Genomic DNA, 27,142 nt, shown 5'->3' on the forward strand with positions numbered 1-27,142 from the left:
ACTGCGTAAATGTACTGCGTTTCAACTGTGTCGTAAGTTATATATTTAGTGTCCACACGAGATGAGGTGCCCACAAGAGGTGTGTGATGATGGATATAGCCAGCGATGACGTTAAACCAAGTTGAACCAACCAACCTTACCCTGGAAGTGTGTGATAATTCACAGACATGCAATCAGAAATTGTACATCAAATCCAGCCGTCCAAAAAAATGGGTCCGTTTGTTCAATGGATATCCGTTTGTTGAATTTAGAAGGCAAATCGGCAGGAGGCTCAATGTAATTTTGGTCTTGTACAATTGTCGAAAGATTATTCTCCGAGAGAAGGTTTTCTTTTTTTTCTTTTTTCTTTTTCGAGGAAAGAAAAGAAAGGAGAAGCAAAAACAATATTTAATTAGCCGTTTATTTATACAGCGCAAAAGTGGTCAATACATAGTAATAATAAAGAATCTATCTATAGGTTATGGAGGACAGCTTTTATAGCCTCCAATTGGACGGAGGAGATGGGCTCTGCTCAAGACGGTGATCGGTCCCTTCACTCGTTTTAGCTGGGTCCTACCCGTTCGATCAATCATTTCCAGTAAAAGAAAGTGTCATGAACTGTGTCATCTGACATGCTCTGCTTCCCGACGGCTCTTGATCCTCCTAATCGTACCCTCAACGGCTATATCAAAAGCGTCCGGGATGGCCCTCAGCGCCTCTGAGCTCCCATGCCTCCTGTACATAACCCTCGGCACCAGCTCCAGCACCCTCTCCCTCATCCTGCTGACGTCAGCGCTAGGAATCCCCATCAGCAACTCCGTTATCTTCCGCCCCCCAAGCACCACCTCCTCCTTGGGTATATACACTGAGAAGTTGGTGTATTCGCCCTCCGGCAGGTGCCATCCGAACTGCGACTTGGCCGACAACTCCTCGAAGAACACCGGTATGCAGCCGGCGAGGATGCTGTCGAACGTCGACCGGCGCGTCGGCGTGTCGCCGGGCGGCTGGAGGCAGAAGCTGGAGCGGAGCATCGGGCGCATGTAGCGGATCGGGTCGTGCTCGCACACGCCTTTGGAGCAGTCGACGATGTCGCAGAGGTTTGTGCGGTTCTCGCACTCGGTTCGGATGCTGTGTCGGATATTGGGAGCCGATGCGACGCCGCCACCGCCGGCGAAGAGCATCAGCTTGGTGCGCCGCGATCGCCGGACCCGAGAAAGCCACGACTCGAGCCTATCGAGGCTCGGCGGGTGGAACGACGTCGGGTACGGGATCGCATGCTCCTGCCACGGCCACGCACGTGACTCGAGCGTGAGCGCCGTGACGTTGTAGAACTCGGGCAGCTCGAGGAACGAGGTGCCCCACTCCGGAAGGTCGTACGTGAGAGGCCGGGAGAAATCCCACGCGACGCGGGCCATCACCAGGAAATGATCGTGGCCGTAATTCCGATCCCAGATCTGGGGCTTATCTTTCTGGAGGAAATCAAACAGATCCAGGCCGTGCTCGGCGCTGGAATTCACATCGGATCCGTAGAGATAACGGAGGGCGTCGAGGCCAGCATAGTAAGGGAGGTAGATAGCGTCGGCCTTTGTAGGGTCCGGTGTTAGGCAGCGGTATTCGAGGATCCGACGGTGGAAAATAAGCTCGAGCATGTCAGGGTCGGTCCGGTACCAGCTGTGGGAGCGGCTGTGGGTCTTTTGACCGAGGCCGTGGTTGGCGATGTACGGACAGAAGTTATCGTAGACGGGGTAGTGGGAGCAATTGGCCAGGAGGTCGAGATTGAAGCGGGAGGGGAGATTTCGGATGTGGATCCAACGGCCGCGGCAGTCTGGGTTTGGAGAGATGGACGGATCTGATTGGGTTTGGCGGGAAGTGGAGAGAGAGACGGAGATGAGGAGAGAGAAGAGAAAGAAGGGGAGAATGGAAGAGGGCATGGTGATGAGGAGAGAGAAAGGGGGAGACTGAGGAAAGGAGGAGACGGAGTGGTGGTTTTGATTTCTACCATTGCGATGGTGAGTGGAGAACGTGGGGGCTAATTTCGGTATATTTGCAGTTTAATCACTCCACTTCCCCTCCTCCTCTCTCATGCTTCAAGGGATTGGTTATCTTTCGTCGCGACTGAAGATTGCCAATATGTCGCTCTGCTGGGCCCACATGCTAATATATTTCATTGATTGAACCGTCCATATTTTCGTTGATCAATAACTAATCTTAAGTTCACATAATCACTCTTATTTTTGGAGTTGAATCTGACCTATTGAAAACGTTCTTTTCAATGTCGTAAATTCATCCGCAGGCAATAATATTTTGAACCATTTGTCCAGCATTTCTTAGAGTGTCCCATGAAGCATAGCTTCTGGAACGGAACGTGGACGGTTCAGATCATCTGATTATCTCAGCGTGTGGGTCAAATAGAGCGACACATGATGGGTTCCTGAGTCGCGTCAGAGACAAAAAGGATCTCGTGAGGAAGCCTTCTACGGAGAAATTACAGGATACGTGGCCCGTTTCGTTCCACTTTTATACCCGCTTTTCCAATTCTGCATTAGTGGGAACATTGATTAGAATCACATGGCCCTCTTTTGTCCTTTTGAGTAATTGTATCAGTGGGAAAATCGTCCTGCCTGGGATGCGTATACCATCCCAGGAACTCAATGGTCCCACAATTGGGCCCACCATTTTGTGATTTAGGTCGTTGATCTAATGGCTCACAAGTCGGGGCCATGTTTTTTTTCTTTAATAATAATAATTAGGACCGTTGCTATGATTTGGATGTCCAAAAAACTCTTTCAGATTGGATGATTCTATTAATGCAAGCTATGGCTGTTATTTTTGGACCATCTTTCTGCTTTGTCATATCCGTTTATTTTTAGGGAAGTGGTCCATCAAGACATCGCCCAGCTATTATTGGTACCTTCACATCAATGGTCGGGATACACGAGTTTTAAATATACAAACTGGTGCATAGAAACACCATTCACGCTTTGTGAATTGGTTTCAGCTTGTACATGTGGGGCCCGCTGCTCAGTGATCCATACCATTGGGGTGTTGGGTCCGGCACCGTTTCCCGCAAATATCCTAACTCTTCAAAGTATGACTAATAAATTGATGGTTAAGAAGAGTAATGCAGCCGCTGTACCCATTCAACTGAAAAGAGGGAGAATCGACGGGTTGGATCTTCCAATCTGAAGGCAATCGGCAAGAACTGTTGATCTCTGCACCCTGCATGGGCCTCACTTTTACTAAATAGGAGTGCACACGAAACTGGTAGAACCAGTAAACCAAATCGGAATCGACTAGACCACATGGTTTGCTCTGATTACGTAGTGCACCGGTTCCAATTCCGGTTCCAAAACTAAAGAATCGATTAGATCTATTCAGTTGTTGGTTTGGGGTTCCATAGTATCGAACTGGACCATAAAACCAAATCCTGGAATCGAACTTGAAACCAGACTCCTTGATCGATTAATATTTAAGTTCTATTTTTTAAAATAATAACACTAAACCATTCTTGGATCACGGTAATAGATATTACCAAGAAACTCTTTTTAGGAACAAGAAAGGGTCCTGAAAACAAACCATGACAAGATTACTGTTGGGGACAAAACATACAAGTCCGCAGACTCGGACTAAATGCCTCGGGCCACCAAAGGATGTGTCAAATTCGAGGAGTTATTCGCTAGACCGAGGCAAAGGTTGAGTCGGCCCCGACGGGTCGGCAGGGTCGTCAGTGTCTCGGGCATGCTTCGGGCGGACCTCTTTATCGGATCGACCGTCACAAGATGAAGCCGCACTCCGGATGTCTTGGGATAAGATTCCCGATCCCGAAACTCACGGGATCGGATGAAGGCATGAGACGGACACGATCCTGTTTCCGTGATCCCAGGAGAAGATTCCGTGATCCCAGGAGAAGATCTCGCGCACAATACCAGGAAGAGAATCCTCGTACGATTAAATGCCCCAGCAGCTATAAAAGAAGGGGGGGGGGGCCCTCACCTTGAGGGGTACGAAAAACAAATCCCTCCAAAAGACTTTTCAATACTTTAAGACCCCGAGTCCAGGCCTGACTTTGGCATCGGAGGGTCCCCTGCGCTAGCCAGGGTCTCCTTTGTCCTTTTTCTGTGCAGGCATACAAGGGTCCAGGAGGACGAACCAGATAATTGCATCAACAGTTTGGCGCCGTCTGTGGGAACGTGCAAAAAGCCATCCCGTACCTCTATATTGAGTCCAATGGTGATGACTAGAAGGACGGTCCCAGAAGAAGATTTGAATGAGAACGCGATTACAGGGCCACCGGCTCCTTCCCTCAGCCCAGAACGCACCTAACAACCGCCGACGAGGGGCGGCCGGAACAAGCAACAATCAACGGGTCGCGTCGATGGGCGGTTGGACAAGTAGGTTCAAGAAATCCGTTACGATATGAATACGATGAAGCAGATGCTGGAACGAATGTTCAGCAGCAAATGCAACCACTCCCGCATCCTCAAGGGGAGGCAGCGCTCCGACGGCGGCGGTTGATCCTCAACCTTCGGCGCAGTCCTTCCGGCCGAGCCAACCCCAAGGCGGAGCAGAACCATCTCCAGCGCAGTCGACCAACGCTTCCCTGCCCCGATTGATCTTCGGCACGAAATAGAACGAAGAAGGCGCAGTCGCCCTTCCATGGAAGGCACGGCAGAAAGCAGCGAACCTTGGAAAGCCGACATTCAAAATTTCAAAAAAGAAGGGAAGAGATGGCAAAAGAGATGGCGGACATAAAGCACGGCGGAATGTATATTCAGCCGGGTCCGACGCGAAAGCGTCCCCCTTTGTGGACTCGGTAATGAAAGCCCGATTGCCCGAGAGGTTTCGATTACCTCAAATCACTCCTTTCACCGGCAAGCTGACCCGACCGAGCATATTGAGTGCTTCAGAACCTATATGGAACTCCATGATGCCTCGGATGCAGTAATGTGTCGGGCCTTTTCTCTTACATTGACTGATGTAGCTCGACTGTGGTTCAAACAGCTGAAACCAAAATCCATCAGTTCATTCGTTGAGCTAAGCAACGCCTTCCTCACCAACTTCATCGGCGGAAAGAAAAAATTAAAGCCCCCTGCACATCTGAATAACATAAGAAGCAGGGAGAGCTATTGAAAGATTACATCAAGCGTTTTAATTTCGAATCCCTTCAAGTTCGGAAACATTCGGAAGAAACGGCCCTCAATGCACTCATGCAAGGAGTTAGGGATAAGCCATTCCTGGCATCTCTAGACAAAACTCCGCCCGATACTCTGGCAGAATTTATGGCACGGTCCGATAAATATGCCAACGCTGAGGAAGCGCGAATCCTGCGTGAAACCAAAACCTCGGCCAAAGAGTCGGCCAGAAAAGAAGCCGACTCGGCCGGGGGAAGGAAACGCAAAGAGGATCAAGCACGTGACGAGCGAAGGTCTGGAAAACGGCCGGATCGAAAATTTTCCACATATACTCCCCTGAATAAGACTCGGAAAGAGGTAATTGATGGAAATAAAAAACGAAGGCTTTGTCAGCTGGCCCAGTAAGCTCAGGAGTAATCCTAATCGGCGGGATAAGGATAAGTACTGTCATTATCATCGCGATCACGGGCATAACACAAGTGATTGCCGTCACTTAAAAGAAGAGATCGAAAGACTCATAAAAGACGGCCGACTCAGAGAACATATGGTCAAAGCTGGGGCATCCGAGGCGCGCCCGACCTAGAGTCAGCCTATGGAAGAAATCCGGACGATTATCGGCGGTCCACAATGTGGGGGCGACTCAAACAACGCGCGAAGGAATCACGCACGAAAACTTAGTCAGCCTCAGTCCGAGCTCATGATTATAGATCGGCCATCAAAGGAGAAGAAAAGAGAAAGATATTGCATCTCGTTCACAGAAGAAGATGCCCGAGGCATCTATCACCCCCACGATGACGCATTGATTGTCACCATGACTATCGCTAACCGAAAGGTGTTTCGTATACTAGTCGATCCGGGGTCATCTGCAGACGTGTTATTTACCCAGGCGTTCGACAAAATGGGGATCGAACGATCCACACTGCGCCCAGTTCGGACCCCGGTGATCGGTTTTTCCGGAGGACAGGTGCTGCCTGAAGGAACTGTCTCATTACCACTCACTGCTGGCAATGCTCCACATCAGACGACGATGATGATTGACTTCCTGGTTGTCGATCAACCCTCGGTATACAATGCGATACTCGGCCGACCTTCATTGAGTCTCCTCCAGGCAGTGGTATCCACATACCATCTTACAATGAAATTCCCGACCGAGTCAGGAGTCGGAATTGTTAAGGGAGACCAGCAAGACGCAAGGCGATGTTACATGATACCGTAAAAGGAGCCGCCGACAAGAATCCGACCAACATATTAACAATCGAATCGTTGGACCCTCGGGCGAGAATTATGAACGAGGACAGCCGGTCGAGGATCTTGTCTCAATCGCCTTAGTCGAAACAGATGGATCCAAGACGGTGCGAATTGGCTCATCTCTGCAGTCCCCTTTGAGAGAAAAGCTGATCGCCCTGCTCCGAAAGTACGCCGACGTATTCGCTTGGAATCATGAAGATATGCAAGGGATCGACTCCTCCGTGGTGACTCACCGGCTTAACGTCGATCCGTCATATCGACCGCCGACAGAAGCGACGACCGCTTGGCCCTGAACGATACGCCATCATCGAGAAAGAAGTCAACAAACTACTCCAGGCTAATTTCATAGAAGAAATACACTATCCAGAGTGGGTCGCGAATGTCGTGCTTGTGAAGAAGTCCAACGGGAAGTGGCGAGTCTGTATTGATTATACCGACTTGAATAAAGCCTGCCCCAAAGATAGCTTTCCGCTTCCGAGGATAGACCAGCTAGTAGATAGTACAGCCGGACATGAGCTCCTTAGCTTCATGGATGCTTATTCAGGATATAATCAAATTGTAATGCATCAAACAGATAAATCAAAAACTACCTTTGTCACCGACAAAGGCCTTTATTGTTACCGAGTGATGCCATTTGGTCTGAAGAATGCCGGTGCAACTTATCAAAGGTTAGTTAACAAAATCTTTGCTCGACTTATAGGCCGAACCATGGAGGTATACATCGACGACATGCTTGTCAAGAGCATACACGCGGCGGATCATGTGAATGATTTGGAAGAAATGTTTCTAATCCTACGGAAGTTCCGGATGAAGCTGAATCCAAGTAAATGTGCTTTTGGAGTAGGCTCCGGAAAATTCCTCGGTTTCTTAGTCAGTCAGCGAGGAATAGAGGCAAACCCTGAGAAGATAAAGGCTCTGATTGATATGGAATCCCCCAAAACCATTAAGGAAGTCCAAAGATTGACCGGACGAGTCGCAGCACTTAATCGATTCCTGTCCAGAGCTACGGATAAATGTCTCCCTTTCTTCAAACAATTGAAAGGGAGACAAGCGATGGGTTGGACGGAAGAGTGTGAAGCAGCATTCCAGCAATTAAAATCATATCTCGGTTCTGCACCTCTCTTATCAAAACCCGAACCAGGGGAGTCGTTGCTCCTCTACCTAGCCGTGTCCGAGGCAGCTGTTAGCTCGGCTTTGATACGAGAATCTGAAGGAAAGCAACTGCCGGTTTACTATGTCAGCAAAGCATGCCGGCAGAAACAAGATACCCAAGCTTGGAGAAAGTTGCCTTGGCTTTATTAAATTCATCTCGGCGGCTTAGGACGTATTTCAATGCCCACACCATCATTGTCATGACCGACCTTCCGCTTCGCCAGGTACTGCAAAAACAAGAAGCTTACGGCCGACTCACCAAATGGGCATCGAGCTGAGTGAGTTTGATATTCAATACCGACCAAAGGCAGCAATCAAAGGGCAAGCCGTAGCTGATTTTATCGCCGAAGGAACACCTTCAACCGAACTCTCAGTGAACGATACGCCGAAGGTCGATGCAGTGCCCACCTCGACCGCTTCCCCTTGCCCTATTCCATGGAATCTGTATGTCGACGGTTCTTCCAACTCGAAGGCCAGGTGGGGCTGGGGTTGTGCAACCCCGATCACACCTATATACCGTATGCCTTACGACTTGGATTTCAAGCGTCGAACAATACGGCGGAATATGAAGCGTTGCTACTCGGCCTCCGACTCGCCGCTAGCATGGAGGTCACGCACCTAAGCGTTTTCAGCGACTCTCAGTTGGTTGTTAACCAAGTTACCGGTGTATACCAGACACGGAAAGACCGGCTAAGGGCTTACATGGAGAAAGCGAAAGAACTTATCAACAGATTTCAATTCTGTCGTGTAACTCGGATACCTCGTACGGAAAACAGCAAAGCCGATTTGCTAGCAAAGCTCTCAGTATAGAGGTACGGGATGGCTTTTTGCACGTCGAATACGTCGATAAACCAAGTATAGACGAGCCAATTAGCGAGGCCGTCAATACAATCGACTCGGAACCATCCTGGATTGATCCAATCCGCCAATTCCTTGACGAAGGAAAGTTGCCAGAGGATCGCACCGAGGCCCGACGAATTAGGATCCGAGCTTCCCGTTACACCATACTCAACGGGACCCTTTATAAGAAAGGATACTACGCCCCGTTGCTGCGGTGCCTCAAACCCAGCGAGGCAAACTATGTGTTACGGGAAATTCATGAAGGAATCTGCGGAAACCACTCTGGAGGGCGATCCCTCGCCTACAAGGTCTTACGACAGGGATACTACTGGCCCACTATCCAACACGACGCTCGTGAGCTCGTTCAAAAATGCGACAGATGCCAACGGTTTGCGGCAATTCCGAGGCGAGCACCCGAGGCACTGACGCCGATGACTGGTCCCTGGCCTTTCGCACAATGGGGCATCGACCTCATAGGACCGCTCCCTATGGAAAAAGGGCAGACCAAGTTTGCTGTGGTAGCAGTGGATTATTTTACGAAGTGGGCCGAGGCAGAACCATTAGCCAAAATAACCGAGCAGAAGATCACCGAGTTTGTATGGAAAAACATTATCTGCCGATTCGGAGTACCCCGTACCATTGTCACAGACAATGGAAGGCAATTTGATAATAGGAGCTTTCGTGAGATGTGCAAGAACCTCGGGATCAGGAATATTTATTCATCACCGCATCACCCTCAAACCAACGGACAAGTCGAGGCAGTTAACAAGATTATCAAGCAACATCTTCGGACCAAGCTTGGCCGGGCCAAAGGAGCATGGGCCGAAGAGCTCCCGAAAATTCTTTGGGCTTACCGAACTACTACCCGAACGGCCACAGGAGAAACTCCGTTTTCACTCGCTTACGGCTCGGAAGCAGTCACTCCCGTCGAAATCGGATTACCTTCGGCTCGAATCACCTTATTCAATGCAGAAGAGAATGAAGAACTCCTTGCACTCGGACTCGACCTTCTGGACGAACAAAGGGAAAGAGCGAGGCTGCGCACGGAGGCTCGACAACGACAAGTGACTCGGTTCTACAATACCCGAGTTAAGATTAGAAGATTCCGAAGGGGAGATATGGTTCTTCGGAAAGTGTTTTCCAACACTAAGGAGTTTGGGTCGGGTACACTGGGACCCAATTGGGAAGGACCCTATATCGTCTCGGGCACCATTAGACCAGGAACATATCGGCTGGAAGACCTGAACGGACAGTCATTGCCTCATCCATGGAACGCTGAACACCTCAAGGTCTAATATCCGCTCTGGAACAGGCGATCCCTCTCGTCCTCAAACTCGGCCGACTCAAGGAATGCTTGGACGGCCTGGTCCCTAGCCGTCTCGGCCTCCCGAGTCTTCTCCTCGGCCTGCTGAATGCGCTCCGCCGCCTCAAGCTTAGCCCGAGCTAAGTCATCCGCGCACGAAGCATGGACTGCCAGAACTCGCTGATTCTCCTCTTCGGCTTTGGAGAGTCGAACCAGTGCCTGAGCGACCTCTGCCTTCGCTTCGTCCAGGGCCCTTCTGGAAGAAGCCGCCTCTGCCCTCGCGTCTTCGGCAGCTTTCCGAGCAAGAGACGCCTCGCCTGTCAGGACGCCGACCCGGATCTCGGCCTCAGACAGAAGAGCCTGCAGCCGATGAGTTGAGGATAGCTCCTTGCTGGCCTTGATTAAGCAAGGAGCGAGTTCAAAAAGCATCCGGGCAGCGTGGCTGACGGTCTGCGATGACGGGGCGTTGTAGAGTTTCACGAACTCTCTTTCACACCCATGGGCCAGGGCCCAAGGAACCATCCCCGACACCACTTGTTGCAGGATTGACGGCCCCTCCTGGTTCGTCTCTTCCCCTCGGGAGGACGCGGTCCTCGTCTCTTCCTCCCCCCTTGAGGTCGTGGCCCCGGTCTCTTCTTCCCGACTCGGCACCGTCGTCTCAACGCGTGCCGAGTCAGGTGCCGCCTGAGGATCCGAAGCAGCAATCGCCGTCTCTTCCGCCCTTTCGTCCGGGTCGGGAATCACGACGACCGGAGGGGCAGAAGAGCTCGCTGGCTCTTTCTCCTTCCGCGGCACCCTTTGCCTCTTCGGTGGCCGAGGCTCTAAAAGAAGAACTGACCGTGGAGGAGCCTTCAACTTCGTGACTGGTCTAAGGGCAGGACGAGCTCCAGTCATCTCCGGTTCGGGGACAATCCTTAGGTTGGGACGAGCTTCGGGCAGATCTGCAAAAACAAAAAAAGGAGGGGGAGAGCAAGGCGAAGTAAGTCGGCGGAAATTTGGAAAATTCAGAAGATTCGTTCTTAATTACCTGTAACTTCCGAGTCCAGACCTGCAAGGTGAAGGCGCTCCGGCTGTAGAAGCACCTTCCAAGACCTGTCCCTCGGATCCAACGACTTCAACTCTTTGATCCGAGCCGAGGCAATCTGCCGAGCTTCGGCTTCTTCTTCGGAATATCTCCCAAACACAAGTCCGTCAAACAAAAACAAAAAAAAAAAAAAAAAATGAAAAAGGGCGAGGAGAGAAGACCCAAGTCACTTGCTCTCTCTGAAATGTCCGAGGGACACGAGCCTCGCAAGACCGGACTCGTCCGTCTCCCATCGACCACATGCCCAGAACCAACGCTCTTTCCAATGTTTGTTGGAAGTGGGAGGGTCGGTTATCGAGGAACCGCCTCCGCCTCGCCAAGCACAGAAGACGTAGAAGCCGGGGTAGTTCGGATTTACCCGCACTTGAGACAGGTGGAGAAATTCGCGACTGTGAGCGGTGGCTGTTCCATCTCGGCCCACAACACCGCACATCCGAGTAAGTTCCTCCACCCATTCGGGACTATCTGCGCCCCGGGGCAATCTGTATGCGAGATAAAACTCCCCGGACGATGGTCTGAAGCGACGCAAGCCGCACTGCATCGATACTTGGTAAATTGCGACTGCCCCAGCAGGGTGATCTGGCAGGTCATTCGGGCGAGGAAGATACGTGATGACCGACTCGGGGATATGATACCCGACTCGGATTCTGTCCAAGTCCGCCTCAGTCAAGACTGAAGGAACCGGACCGCTTAAATCTTCCCCCGATTCTTCCCCTTCAGACTCGGCCTGCGCCGATTCATCAGCAGGAACTGGGTCAGGGGTTCCTCCGGCGATTAAAATTTCATCTTCTTCCTCTTCATCTTCCTCCATGTCCCTTGGTAAGTTGGGCCTCCCCGGGCGGGTTAATAAGGATGACCCGCCACGGGAAGGAACGACGGAAGCAGGGCGCTCCGCTTGATCGTCGGTGACTCTCTCAAGCATACAAGCAGCGTTGGCATCCACTGCTATCTCCGTTAGTAAAGAGGGCGATTCCGCAACGTTCCAAAAACGTTGCGCTTCGCCTTCGTCTCAAACTCCCACCTGGGGGCTTTGAGAACTCCTATCCGCCATTATTATTATGTAATAAAGAGGAAGGAGAAACTCACCGGAGAGAAAGGAACAGTGGCGGAAAGAAGCGCCGACGATAAAGAGAGAAGAAAGGAAGGAGATGAAAGGCTACGCAAATCCCAGAGAAAACGCAGAGCGAGAATGGCAAGAGCAGTAAAAGTTCGAAGTGCGGGACCCCTGACGTTTTATAAGGTCGCCCTACGGCGGAGACATTAATGGGGAAATGATTCGACGCCTGCATCGATTCCCCCACTCGACACGTGGAGCACGCCGACTAGCAACAATAATAGCTTTACTACGTGTCCAATCCTCATTGGCGGGACCTGCGATTTGATGGCTGACGGCGCATACGATGTCAGAAGCTGAACCGTCCCCATCAAAGGTCTCAATGAATGCGCTTAACGACTACTTCTCGTCTCGGACTAAGTTATGAACCGACTCAGCACTCGCTACTCCTCAGTGTCATATGAAAACACTCGGAGTAAGGGGGCTTACTGTTGGGGATAAAACATACAAGTCCGCAGACTCGGACTAAATGCCTCGGGCCACCAAAGGATGTGTCAAATCCGAGGAGTTATTCGCTAGACCGAGGCAAAGGTTGAGTCGGCCCCGACGGGTCGGCAGGGTCGTCAGTGTCTCGGGCATGCTTCGGGCGGACCTCTTTATCGGATCGACCGTCACAAGATGAAGCCGCACTCCGGATGTCTTGGGATAAGATTCCCGATCCCGAAGCTCACGGGATCGGATGAAGGCATGAGACGGACACGATCCTGTTTCCGTGATCCCAGGAGAAGATTCCGTGATCCCAGGAGAAGATCTCGCGCACAATACCAGGAAGAGAATCCTCGTACGATTAAATGCCCCAGCAGCTATAAAAGAAGGGGGGGGGCCCTCACCTTGAGAGGTACGAAAAACAAATCCCTCCAAAAGACTTTTCAATACTTTAAGACCCCGAGTCCAGGCCTGACTTTGGCATCGGAGGGTCCCCTGCGCTAGCCAGGGTCTCCTTTGTCCTTTTTCTGTGCAGGCATACAAGGGTCCAGGAGGACGAACCAGATAATTGCATCAACAATTACTATATGTGAAAATTTCAAGTAGAAGAGCTTGGGCTGAACTTTATATATTATAGGTATAAAACAATGCAGTTGGACTAAATTATAAAAAGCCATAACCGTAAAACTGAACTGGTTTTCTACGGTCCAGCTCCAATTCAGTTCTAGAGTGTGACTGGTCCGGTTCTGGTTCTAGTTTTCCGCTTCAGTTCCAATAGGGTGTTACCGGTCTACTTCGGGTTCTGGTTCTAGTTTTCTTGGAATGGTTGGAAACGGTTGGTTCCAGTTTCAACCCAGAACCAGACCAAACCCAACCTTGTGCACCCCTAGTACAAAACATAATTTTACGGAATCTACCGTCGGATGTGTGGGGGTAGTTTCTGAAGAATTTCAGGGCAAGGCGCCGCAGATCGCCGGCACACGTGGCTGAATGACATTATGCAGAAGACATGAGCGGTTGATCTAACAGGCCACCACATGGATGGGCGACAGGCGAAAACCGTTAAGATGACGGCCATGTGGCGGTTCAACAAATCAACGGTCAGGATCATCTTGGATTCTATTGAGATTAATGATGCCGTATTGAGATCTTCCTATTATTTAGACCGAGTCTTTAAAGGAGAACTTCCTGTTATTTAGACCGAGTCTTTAAGGTTCCTTATGATCCCTTAGTCCTTAAAGAACGCGGATTGCTTGCGTCCCTTTGCTGGGGATTCGGATTCGGTAGCGGCCCCTCCAGACCAGGTGGCTATTGGTCGGTAATGGAAAAGCTTTTTCTCCCCACCATGATGTATGTGTATTATCTATGCCGTCCATCTATTTTCACAGCTCATAAGCGTGATCCAAAAAACGAGGCAGATCCAATTTTCAGGTGGACCACACCAAATGAAAACTGGTGATTAAATGCCCACCATTAATCTTTTTTGGGCCCCAGCAGTTTGGGATGAAGCTGATATTTGTGTTTTCCTATCATCCAGGTCTGTATGACCAAATCAACAGGTTGGATGGCAAATAAACATTACAGTGGAGCCTAGTAAGTTTTTATTGGTGAACGTTCAATCACCACTGTTTTCTGTGGTGTGGTCCACCTGAGATTTTGATCTGCCTCATTTTTGGGCCCATGACTTAAAATGAGCTGATATAATGAATGAACCAAGTAGATACTACATATATACATCATGGTGGGAGCACACAGCAATGACTAGGATCTCGGTACTGAAGGATCATTGCTAAGACGGAGTGCCTCACAGCGGCCAAAACTCAAGTGGACCACAACGTAAAGAAAAAAACGTAGGGATTGAAAGCCCGCGGTTGAAACAATGATGGCAGGCGTAAGTTTTAGATCAGGCTAATAATTTTGTATTTTCAATTCACGTCCCAAAGGGAATGACTTTATGAATGGTTTGGATGACATATAAATATTAAGGTTGACTCAGAAAGATTTCAACGGTAGGGATTTCTCTCCCTACATTTTCCTGTCGTGTGGCCCAAATGAGTTTTGGATCTTGCTCAATTTTAGGCTCATGCCTTAATATGATCTGAAAAAATGGATGAACAGGGTGGATTTCTGATAAACATCACGATCGGCACCACCTAGCTTTCCTGTGGTCGGCATCCAGGCAATCGGCGTCCGTCCGAGAGTAGGCAATGTTAAGAGCCCATGTACCAAGTGAATAAGGTACAGCACCTTTTCACCAGCAACATGTCACATGTGTCAAGCATCTGAGCCGTTAAACTGATTAGTCACACCATGAAGGTATCCTGGCATGATAATCTGGGTGATAAAATCATCAGGCGGGCTCAAAATCAGCTAAAATTTGCACTATTTAACCCAGTATATTGACGTAGTCCCACTCTATCTTTGGGTGTGATTTTCACTCCGTATGATACGCAACAAATAGAAGCCGATTGCATCTTGCCATGCCCCGGGGCCACAATAAAACATGTGTTTTATCCACTCCGTCCATCTATACACTAGCATTAAAATCTTCTTGAGACCCTCAGTAGTTTGATTAAGCTGATATTTGTGTTTTACTTCCATTCAACGGGTTAGATGGCAAATAAACATCACCCGGTGAGCCCTAGGAACACTATCACCAGTGCTTCATGTGGTGTGGTCCACTAGATCTTTGGATTTATCTCATTTATGGGGTCATCCCATGAAATTAGGAGTGCACATCGAACCGGAAGAACCGTGGAACCAAACTAGAACCGACTAAACCGTTCGGTTTAGTCCAGTTCTAGAGTGCACTAGTTTCAGTTCCAGTTCTGAAAACTAGAGAACTGATTACATCGGTTCAATTCTCGATTTGGGGTATGTAGAACCGAACCACGGAACTGAACCATGGAACCAAACCAAGAGACCTTTGATTGTTTCCATATTTAATTCATGATTTTTGGTTTACAATGCACTTTTGATTGTTTCCATAAATGTATTTTTGCACATTTTATACAATATCTAAATCACTCATCAAATGGACCACAACACGAATGGACATAGGCTAAATTATAAAATAAAATACGCAATTGAACTGGATTATTAAAAGCCCAGAACCATGGAACCAATCCAAAATCGAACCAATTTTAACAGTTTGGTTCAAGTTCGGTTCTAGGATGCTAACGGTTCCGTTCTGGTTCCGAATATCTTAGAACCGCGAGGAACAGTTCGTTCCAATTTCATCCTAGAACCAGACCGAACGCACCTGTATGCACCCCCTACATAGAAGATCTGAAAAATGAATGGAAAGCAAATAGAACACATATATCACATTGGGCCCCATGGAGCACGTGCGAGTACCGAAATCTGTGTCCCCCTACTAATAAGGACGTGGATTGCGTACTGCCGAATCCTATTGACGGAATCTCTGTGGTCCCACCGCAATGGATGTGTCATATTGATTTGGTCCATCTATTTCTCCACATCACTTTAGTACATGAGTCTGGAGGCAGATTTAAAGCTCAAGCAAACCACGCCACATGAGTCCGTAGGGATTGAATGCCCACAATTCTGCGTTTTTCAATCATCCACGTCGTAATAACGTTATGAATCGATACATGAAGTTTTTGGAACGATCTAATATTTGTATTTTCAGTTCATGGCAGAAGGGTCTACCTTATAAATGGTTTGAATGGCATATAAACGTCAAGTGGACTCAAAAAGGTTTCAATGATAAACATTTCTTTCCCACTTTCCCTTCTAGTGTAGTCTACTTGACTTTTGGATTCGTATCATTTTTGGTTTCATCTCCTAAAATGAGCTGGAAAAACGGATGGATGGTCTGGATTTATAACAAATATCACCGGTGAGTCTTCAATCACCACTGTTTTCCAGTAGTTTGGTCCACTTTAGATTTGGGTTGGACTAATTTTCCGGCTCATGCCGTAAAATAATGACGAGGATGAATGGATGGCATGGTTAAAACAGATACATCAATGTGGCTCCTAAAGAGCACCGTCCAAGTGGCCAGATCGGTGATGGTGGTGTCACTACACGTTGCTTATTGACGCTGACAGTCACGATATTTCTATTGGATCGTGCTATCTGGGCCCACTAATGTATTTTATCCCGCCGTCCTATTTTTCCAAAATCATTGGTGGGCATTAGACAAAAAAATGAGACGGATTTAAATCTCAAGTGGACCACACCACAAGAAACTTAGCGGTGATTGAACGCCCACTAATAAAAAAACCTCTTAAGCCCTTAAGCCCATTGTAATGTTCACTTTCTATCCAACATGTTAATTAGGTCACAAGGATACGTATGAAGGGAAAACACAAATATCAGCTTTCTCCAAAATCTTATGTGGCCCCAACAAATTTTTAATGGTGGGCGTTCAATCACCACTGTTTTGTGTGGTCTGCCACACATGAGATTTAAATTTGTCTTATTTTTGGAATCATGCCCTAAAATGATATATAAAAAATGAATGGACGACGTGGATAAATTATATACATCTTGGTACGGCCCACAGTGCACTGTCCAGCGTCCACCCTATATCGCTGTTAGCATGGGCCCACTCTTATGTCTGTATTTTATATCCATGTAATCCATCCATTTTTCAACTTATTTTAAGGCATTAATACAAAAGTTAAGCAGAACCAAAGCTCAAGTATACCACCAAACCATGGAATAATGGCACACCATTGAAATCATATCAGAGGCCACCGTGTATTTATTCGCCATCAAAGCTGTCCATAAGTATACCACTGCATTCAATCACCCTGTTTCCTATGGTACAGTCCATGTGAAAATTGGATATGCTTGCTTTGAATATTCTTTATTTGTTAGCTCCTTAAAGTGAACTGGAAAAATGATTGGATGGGAGGAGATAAAATGGGTACATCATCCTGGGCTCATAAGGCCAGTGCTATGTGGACCCACCATGATATGTATTTTTATACTTGCAGTTCATCCATTTTGCCAGCTTATTGTACAAGAGCCCAAAACGAGATAGATCCAGAACTTCGGGGAGCCGGGTCCAGCTCTATAGCTCAATGGTAGATAGACTCTGTTCCAATACCGAGGTCCTGGGATGAGCGCCCGTGTATTATGGATGTTTTAAAACTTTTTCTTAAAAAAATAATAATTAATGGAGCTTTACTACTAGTGTAACCTTCATTCATATCCAATTTGACACCTCGATTTGGCCCCGTAAACAACTACAATGTGGTCTTAAAATATTCCGCTATCGATGCGTTGGTACAAATCCCTAAGTGCACTTTGGGAAATCTTTCCATGGACATTTGAGAAGCCAAAGCAATCGAGAAGTATCCAATATCAAAAGATCAACCCTTGTCCGAGGCAACCCAATTTGGATACAACCTAAGTTCGGGGATATATTCTCATCAGATAAAGCCATCTATTGTTTGTGACAAAGGTTGTAGAGAGTTTGATAAGAATGCATGATCTAGTCCGGTCGATAATTTGGAGATAGGAAGAGACATAGAGAGTACTTAGATGCCCCTAGAGTTGCATCTTGATCAAAAACCCAGTGGGTGAGGATGTGATGGATCCTATTCATCCATTGTTCCTGGCATCCAAATCCACATTGTAGTGATAAGGAAAATGCCAAAGGAGGCTTGATATAAACTATGCAACACCTTTTAGTGACTTTTGGCCAAATCCATTTAACAAAAGGCCATTAAAGATGCAAAGTTGTCAAGACTGATCTAGATCTAGCATCAGATATGACTGTCTTAATCAGAGGAATTTCGACAAATCTAGACTTATTCCATAATGAACCATGGACACCCTATGACAGATCAAGATCCAAGAAGTCAAGAAGTCCGAATCTAACCAGAGTCCCTATTTCCAATCTAAGTCATCAATTTGGAGCAATTAATGAGATTCTCATATCTAAAACAATGACGTAAGCGTGAATGATTCATAAGCAACAGGGAAATCCTAACAAGGGTTTCACATTAATGATCTATAAAGTTAGCAATTAAAGAAGAGCTTGGGGCGTACACCGCACGTATCAATATATATTTTATTTATCTTTCATTTATGTTTCTTAGCATAACTTAGCTTAGTTTAGCTATTATTTGACATCTCTTGTTACAGTACCTTAGGAATAGAGATAATTTTTCTACAATCTTAAGTTGTAGGTAATGATCTTTTAAGTTTTAATTTGGTTGATCATGTAGTTGTCTTATATATTATCAGTTGTAATAAACATTATCTTACAATATCCGATGAAATTGGTAACATTTTTGCCTTATTTAATTTGAATGTGTATCCTTAATCCTTTGAGAAGTGTGTTTAAACTCAAAAGTGTTGGTAAAAGAATAAGTATCTAAGGCTGTTTACTCCCGTATATTGCCACAAGGCAAAAGGAACTCATTTAAAGATATTACTCATTTCCTGTCACTAATCACCTAAATGGAGAGTAATATTGTTGGTCGAGAGGACTTTGGATCTTTGATCCGAATCTCCAATTTTTTGTCTCAATGAAGGAGGCACCAACAATTCAATCAACAATTAAGTTAGGCAAACTTAGGCATGCCTGTGCATCCTACTAACACGCGTATAATCAATTTAAACCCTCGATCACATGAGTGGCCCAATTCGATTAAATTGGAGTACAACACTTCCTAGGTCTATATTTATGTGCAATCGAAACCCTTCATAAGGTTAATACTACTAGGATGAAGTAAAATTATAAAAATATCAGCATTATCCAAAACTTTCATAGCCTATGAATGTTTCAATGGTTGATGTTTAGTCTCCATTATTTTCTTTGGTGTATGGATTTTACACAAATATAATAGTGAGTCGCATATAGCTTCCAACCATATGTGGCCTCATTTCTTAGAACAGTATGTGCCCAATTGAACAACATGTGCTGTCAAGCTAGACTAATGGTGGATTCCTTGACAACAACTTCTATAGTTAGAACATACACCCAAGCTCTGAGGCTCAACTATGATGCTTGTATGACATCCACTCTATGCATCACCTGTGAAAAACCAAACTCCATCTATCAGTTGTGAAAAACCAAATTAGGACATGTGGAGTAGTTGGGATGGGGATGCCCACCATAGAAATTTTCCTACAGTCCACTGTATTGTTAATACCACATCCAAGCCATTCATCAGGTGAGAACCATATGGAGGAACATACAACATGAATTTAAATATTTTACTTGTGATTTACATTGTTCCCACGTTACAGTCTGATCCATGAATCAGATGGACCACATCAAAGGATGATGGGGGCATTGGGAAGGGCAAGGCCCACTATAGGAACTTCCAAATGGAATGTGGAATCCACCCTTCTGTATATATTCCATCCAAGCCGATCATCAGATGGGTCCCACCAAGACGGAGGAACATGCCAAAACTGAGGTGGGCCACACCAGGTGAATACATAGGTTTTCGGCATGATTTTGAATTGCTCGTCTTGGTGTGTCCCACGTGATTTTTGGATCAGAAATATTCTTGTGATGTACAGGGATTGCGAGGATCCTCACCATATGCATGGTGAGGACTACTTGATCATCAATGTGATTTCCACTTTATGCTCCTTTCACACCGCACCCCACAATTCAAATGGTTTGGATAGCACCATTTTTCAAGAGTCTTAGGGCTAGCTCCTAAGCTTGAACCAAGGGTCCTAGATTGAAATCCAGGCTTGTTGGTATTTTAAGACACTGTGATATCTAAAGTAATGTTTTAATGATTAGACATTTATATAGTGAGATTCATTGTGGATGGGTCAAGGCATGTAAGCCCATTGACACTTTTTTTTAATATATATAGGCCATTGAGTTAAGGGTCACAAATTAATTGGGCCTTAACTTGGGAATGCAACTGCCTAAAGGCCCAACAACTAGGCCCAACCTAGTTCCACTAACATTGGGGGTTGATTCCTTAGCTCACGGGTGGGATTGAGCCCATACTCAGGTCCTTGACTCATGGGCTGACAATGGACATACTCTGGTCCAGCTGGACCCATTTTCCATTCTCATTACGGTCCAACTAGATGGAACTTTGGTGTGGGTCCATCCATCTAAATTCCCTAAATTGAAGAGCTAAAGGTTGGAACTGAGTTTATATAAATTCCCATTAGGGAGCCGTTCGACATTTAAGAACATCTTCCCAAATTCACAATGGTGGTGGTCCATGGCCAATATAGTGGGACCACACCCATTGAATCGTTTCTCTCACCGAGGATGGCCCTTGCATTGTACTTAAACTCAGTTGATCATGATCCGGGATGTGTTTTACTACAATTTATTTAATGGTCACAACTCATTCAGTGTAGACGTGACACACATGCACGCCAATCCAGACTCTTTAAATTGTGGGCCACATCTTGGGTGGAGAAGAACTTGTCTAACCGTCAAATAAATAATAAAAAAGGGAAAAAATAATAATAATAATAATAATGGGTGGCTCTCTATATAAAAATATGGAGATGCGGGGTATCGATCCCCGTACCTCTCGCATGCTAAGCGAGCGCTCTACCATCTGAGCTACATCCCCAAGTTATTTTTAGTTCCATATTTGTTAATTCTATAGAGAAAGTATTGTTTGTGCACTTCCGTGAAAGGCTCTAAATATCACAGAACTGGGAGTTGAGACTCAACTCAAAAACAGATTGGCTTCACCCGGACTCGAACCGGAGACCTTCAGTGTGTTAGACTGACGTGATAACCAACTACACCATGAAACCAAGTTGCTATTTTAATTCATCATATTTATAAAATAGATATACATACAATAAACAAGGCTGGCCATTCATTTTTAGCACGGGCCTGGATACCTTTCCTAGATTTCAAGCCTAAGCATGACCGTCAGTCCAAGTTTAATGCCCCAAGCCCTCGCCCTATATAGAAGTTCTATATAAAGATTAGAATGGTTAGTGGATGTCTTGTCTAAAGATGCAGGGCATCCGAGTAGAAAATAGTCCCAAATATCATCTAAGGTTCCACACTCAATCCTGCACTTGTAAGAGTGCTAAGGGTACATATCTTCAGTACAAAGACATTTATCCATCTCATTGATGAATACGAACTGCAGTCAATATAGGTATTATTTGCTTTAGGGTGCATTTGGTGGTAACACATATCGTGAAATTTTTATGATGCATGCAATTTCATGATATTTGGTGCAACCAAACACACCCTTAATACAAGAGTTCATTTCTTCTCCTTTTGTTCCGCTTCTTCAATCCTTCCAATTCGCCCTATGCGTTCTGTCAAATATTCAATCATCATCTGATTTTGGGACCATGCTTGTGTGTCTTGGATGGCTATCATGATCAACAGATTCGACTGAATCTTATGATCTCTAATTGACTGTGAAAGAAACAGCGTAACCTGCTCCGGGCTACAACCTGATCTTGCAAGCTAGGACATGTCATGTAGAGCGTGCCAGCTGGTAGGGGTGGCAATTGGCCAGGTTTGGGCCTGACATGAAAATTCAAACCCCTGTTTTCAGGCTAGAATGTGCCATCTGTTGATTAAGCATCCCACACATGCACATATAAATATACATTTTGAAAAATGAAACTAACGGTCTGCATTCAGGAGATGTGTTTCCGTAGGATTGGGATGGCATATTCGAGGTAGAACACATGCACAGATGAAATTCGGGTAGGCCGGGCTAAAATGAGTTGAGCCTAAGATCAGCTCAAAAATAGATTGGGCTATATATACATGCCAGGGCTAGGTCTATCTCATGGGCCAAGATAATAAGTCGAAGCTCAGTCCAAAAGCGAGGTGCGTCCATTGACCGCACCTTATGACTGGCCCTTTATCGTCGTCACTCGAAAGATGCTACTGCTCCCACAGTGAAGAGGTTGTTTGTTCGGGAGTGTCGACCACATAGTAGAGTTTACATTTTTGCCATTAAAATCTTCTTGGGAGATAGAAGTTTTGAATCAAGATAATGTTTGTGTTTTCCCTTTATCTAAGTCTGTTTGACCTTATCCACCACTTGGATGCAAATAAACATTACGGTTGGTCATATAAAGCCTTTAATGCTAGGCATTTAATGACCACTCTTTCCTGTGATGTGATCCATTAGAGATTTGGATCTACTTCATTTTTGGACCATGCCTACTTTGATAGACATATTGGCTGTGAAAGCCTTTTGCAACAACTTCCTGAAAAAGAAGAGTGAGGCCTATTGTGATATTTATGAGAACTCCATTAATTTTAGGACATGGACCTAAAAAATGAGATAGATATGAAATTCAAATGAGTCACACAATTGGAAATAGTGAAGATTGCATGTTCACCATTGAAACTTTCATTGACTGATAGTCTTATACTAGGCCAATATTTTCATGCCTTCATTTCATCCCAATAATAATGACCTTACGAAGGCTACAGATGACAGATAAACAACACAGTGGACCAAAGGAGATATCAACAGTAGGCATTTTCTTATCCACTTTTTCCTATTGCGTGGTTTAATTGAGTTTTGGATCTGCTTTATTTTTTAGTTGACATCTGATGTAGAGCGGGTCGCAAACAGTTTCATGGCCAAAATGGATCAGAAAAGGCCCGGTCAACAATAGAAGTGATTCAGACCATCAGACCTTAAATCGAGTGTATTTCGCAATTCAGAATGAGTTATCAAACATAAAATATATGATTTAGGGGTACAACTAGCTACTTTAGTCACCCAACCTGCTATGTTGGGTTGTGCAAGCCGGATTTGCGAAATACTATCAAATTGACAGTCGTTTCCCTATTTTAATTTTGTTTTTACTATAAATAGTAAATTTTAGTCAGATTATAATTCTTCATCCGCTGGGCTTTAAGAGTTGCGTCCAACGTAGAATGTGTTTACAATAATTAGTAGAACAGCGTGGTGAAGCCAAATAGGACACTTACTATTTTTGGCCAAAAACCTTGCGCACTAATAGACATCATGACCGTCTACAAGTAGTAAGTTTACTATTTATAGTAAGCTGCAAATTCTGAGAGTTTTAGTTGTAATTTGATTCTGAAATCTCTCCTATTGCTTAATATCCCTGTTTAAAGGGTGAATGGTTTATTTCATTCATCAATCAAATTAAGAATTTTATAGAAATTATTTCTATTTTCTTGCATTTTTCATCGTGGATTCGAGTAGTCTATCAAGAGTCCAAAGAAACTATGTGGATTCGAAGTAGTTATCCTTGAGGAAGATGGTGATCAACCTCATCACGTTCATCCCTGCATCAACATCCTCACATAATTCAGAAAAACTGATGAACATAATAAATTTCTCACAAACATCAAAGTGGGGTTTTGAGTAGAACCATAAACAATTGGTATCAACCGATCAATGTCATTTTCCACACCAACTTGTTTTCATCTCCTGCTAATATAAACAAAGGTTTTGCTAAAAGCTCACATGGGTGGAGATTTCTTCACATCTACATGCAAGCATACACGCTACTGAGTTTTCCATTAAGATGGCTACCCACCTTTTGGCCTAAACATCCTACCATTTCACTCTTTAGGTGGGCCATAGTACATGAAGCAAATGATTGCCATCCCTTAGCTTTGTACATTGCAGTGCACCTAAGTCGGAAGACCTAATCCCTGTGGGCCACCTCTCGGAAAGCGATGCCTGTGGGCTTAGCTAACCTTATATTGAAATAGTCTAACACCAGTCACCATCTATAAAAATCATTGAAATGTTGTCTCTTTTATAGGCGCTGCTTCGGTAGATCCCCAATCCACTAAGATGGGTGGGATCCTTGACCATAGGGCCCACCATGATGTATGTGCCTTATATCCACATTGTTTATCTGTTTTGAAAACTCTTTTTATGTCATGATATAAAAAATGAAACAGATACAAATCTCCGGTGGAGTATAATACAGAAAAAAAAAATGGTAATCTATAATTAAAAACTTCTTGTGGGCCATAAAAGTTTTGCATCAAGCTGATATTTGTGTAGTTGCTTCATCTTTATGACCTTATCAACGGGGTGGGGATTCAATCTCGACTGTTTCTTATGGCATGGTCCACCTAAGATTTGGATATGCTTCGTTTTTGGGATCACACCCTAAAATAAGCTTTCAAAATGGATGGACTGTGTGGATGTAAGTCACATACATCACAGTGGCCCCACAGTTAGGGATCCACCCAACCCGCACCCCTCTTATATATACATTAATGGAAAGCTATTTTCGTACACCCACTTCCACGTCGCATTTATTGAAATTTCTCTTCTTCTTTTTTTTGTTAACAAAAAAAAACCCTTCTCCTTCCACTTCTCTCCCAAATTAGTTCTCTCATCCACACACGTAATGTTCATATTATGTGTTGGACCCACGTTCGTGTATATATGTCATCCAATCCGTTCATCTAGCAACATAGGTGTTATTGAATTAAACATCATCTATTAAGTTGTGGGGCCCACTACGATGTTCATGTGAAATTCACTCCATTCATTAGTTTTGCTAGCTCATGTTAAGATATGTAACTTTAGATTGAGTGAAAGATACCTCCTTTAAAAAACGAGGTCTTGGTACCGATCCCTAGTGGGGGTGGCTAACAGTGAAGTGTGAACTGACAGTGGGGTGTACTAACAAACTAACCAAAAAAAAAATGTAACTGAAAATTTGCAAATCTAAAATTCAAGTAGGCCATATTACAGGAAGCAGTGGGGATTAATTATCCACCATTGAAACTTTACTGGGCCCACAAAAGTTTTAAATGAGGCCAATATTTGTGTTTTCTCTTCGTCCTGGTGAGAATCACCTTATAAAGGGTTTGGATGGCGTGTCAACATCACCTGACCTAAGGTTTGAATGGTAGTCATTTCCAACCCTGATGATTTCCTATGGTATGGCCCACTAAGTTTTGGATCTATCCCTTTTGGGTTCTCATATGAGTTGGCTAAAATGTTGGATGAAATAGACCTCACGTGGACATTGCAATGGGCCCCACAAAGCTTTGGCTTACAAGAACTCCATGTTACCTGTTATGGAAAACCGTGTCTCTGGCAGAGGTTTTTAGATTCTCAACCTCACGTGCTGTTGTCTTTTTCCATTGAGGGATATAAGGAGGGACGTACGCAACTTGCCTGTCTAAAGGATATCCCTCTTTTAAGGCATGAACTCAAAAACGAGGCACATCTAAAATCTCAAGTGGACCACACACCACATGAAATAATGAGATAATGATGCTACCATTGAAACTTTCTTAAGGCCCACCATGATATTTATTTTACATTCAACTTGTTCATAAGGTCATACAAATCTAAATGATGTGAAACCACAAATATCAAATTCATCCCGGTGATTCTTAAGAATTTTTCAACCGTGGGCATTCAAGCTCCATTATTTCCTACTGTGTGGTCCACTTTAATTTTTGATCTATCTAATTTTTGGGCTCATATTCTAAAATTAGCTAGCAAAGCGAATGTACAACGTGAATAAAACACATACATGATAGTGGACTCTATAAAGTCACCAAGCTATTGGCCTTCTTATATGGAAATGATGCCGTGAAGGGAGGGACAACTAAAATATGATAGAGCCATCTTCATATGAAACGTGGCAGTGTGATTTGTAAATAAGGTCTACCTCATCCACAGACCCTTATCATGCAGAAATAATTACTTTTAGAAAATTGTATCATTATGATACATGGCTATTAAAGTAACTATTGAAAATAAAATTAGTGGACAGTCAAATATACAATGGAATAAAATGATTAAACAAAAAAGTGATTAATAAGATTCTCTTGCATTTTATTTCTATAAGGTATGACATATGTTGTGGTACTAGTACATGGGTGCAGCAACCAACATATCACTCTGCCACCTTTCCTCTTAAAAGTGGCCCCACTGCATTATCATTCTTCCGATATGATACTTCCAGCCGCTCGTCTGCCAAGTGCCAGCCATAAACACTGGCGCCCCACCATTTACAGATCCATACATTTTAAATGTGGACCATAGTCACAAATCTGGTTCTCATCGATTTCTCAGGAGATTTTTGTGGTTTTTTTTGGGATGTTATCAGAAAATTCTCACTAAGTATATAAATATATATATTATAAGTTAATAAATAATTTAAAATATTAAATATGTATATATAAAGTCAAATAATAGAATTTTAAATAAAGATGGCAGTAATTTCATGTTAAAATCACGAGAATTAAACCTTCTGAGGTTGTGAAAAATTGGTAATATTTAAATGATGTTATCATGTTAATATTCTGAGATTTTCAAAATCTTGTTTTTTATGGTGATGTGGACCACTTATCCTTTTTTTTAATCATCAGTTTCTTTAAAGGTGTGGCCCATCTCGTGATTAGACTGGTGATGGCAATCTTGTCTTTGGCTTATGTAGATGTGCGGCTCCAAATGGTCTTCCTCTTCTATCATCTCTTAATTTTATGGTTCTTCAGTTTTGGCTAGAGTGGTAAATGGCAGATGTGTCATTCGACCTAACCCAATTACAAATGGGCTTGGATACGAATGTGGGTCTATGGGGTCAGATCTGGGTCTAGAACATGGACTTGACCAGGGCTGCCGATGAATTAGGTCCAACCCGAACAGGTCAAATCCAAACTTACCAGCGCCCTTGACAGCCCCAGATCTTGATTATTCAACGCGTCAAGACAGAAACCTATCAAAGTTGACCGACGATCAGATGCGCAAACCTACATTTAACGGGTCACATTTTTACTACTAAAATGGGACCCAATCCTTCAAATCCCCTGCATATTTTAACTTTATCAGACAGCTATGTAAGGCAATGCTTACTATATTTAGGGACCGTTTGGCAGCATGGATTTAAAATCTTTTGGAATCTAGTGAATTTTAAAGCTTGTCGAGTAAATTGGA

At 44.9% G+C, this 27,142-nt stretch overlaps 1 protein-coding gene and 2 non-coding genes across 3 annotated transcripts; all 3 read right to left on the bottom strand.

Annotated features, from left to right (window-relative positions):
* Positions 1-379: 379 nt before the first annotated feature.
* Positions 380-2,181, bottom strand: LOC131248335 (probable xyloglucan galactosyltransferase GT19). The gene has a single exon (XM_058248584.1). The coding sequence runs from the start codon at positions 1,908-1,910 to the stop codon at positions 603-605; it is 1,308 nt and encodes a 435-aa protein (XP_058104567.1). The 5' UTR covers positions 1,911-2,181; the 3' UTR covers positions 380-602.
* Positions 2,182-20,751: 18,570 nt separating this feature from the next.
* On the bottom strand, positions 20,752-20,824 carry TRNAA-AGC (transfer RNA alanine (anticodon AGC)). The gene has a single exon. It is a non-coding gene; the product is annotated as a tRNA-Ala (tRNA).
* Positions 20,825-20,940: 116 nt separating this feature from the next.
* On the bottom strand, positions 20,941-21,014 carry TRNAV-AAC (transfer RNA valine (anticodon AAC)). Its single transcript has one exon. It is a non-coding gene; the product is annotated as a tRNA-Val (tRNA).
* Between the last annotated feature and the right edge of the window lie 6,128 nt (positions 21,015-27,142).

This window comes from Magnolia sinica, chromosome 6, assembly GCF_029962835.1.
Source record: "Magnolia sinica isolate HGM2019 chromosome 6, MsV1, whole genome shotgun sequence".
NCBI classification, from domain to species: domain Eukaryota; kingdom Viridiplantae; phylum Streptophyta; class Magnoliopsida; order Magnoliales; family Magnoliaceae; genus Magnolia; species Magnolia sinica.

Coding starts and splice junctions, on each gene's coding strand:
- LOC131248335 (XM_058248584.1), bottom strand. CDS start 1,910: ATGCCCTCTTCCATTCTCCCCTTCTTTCTCTTCTCTCTCCTCATCTCC.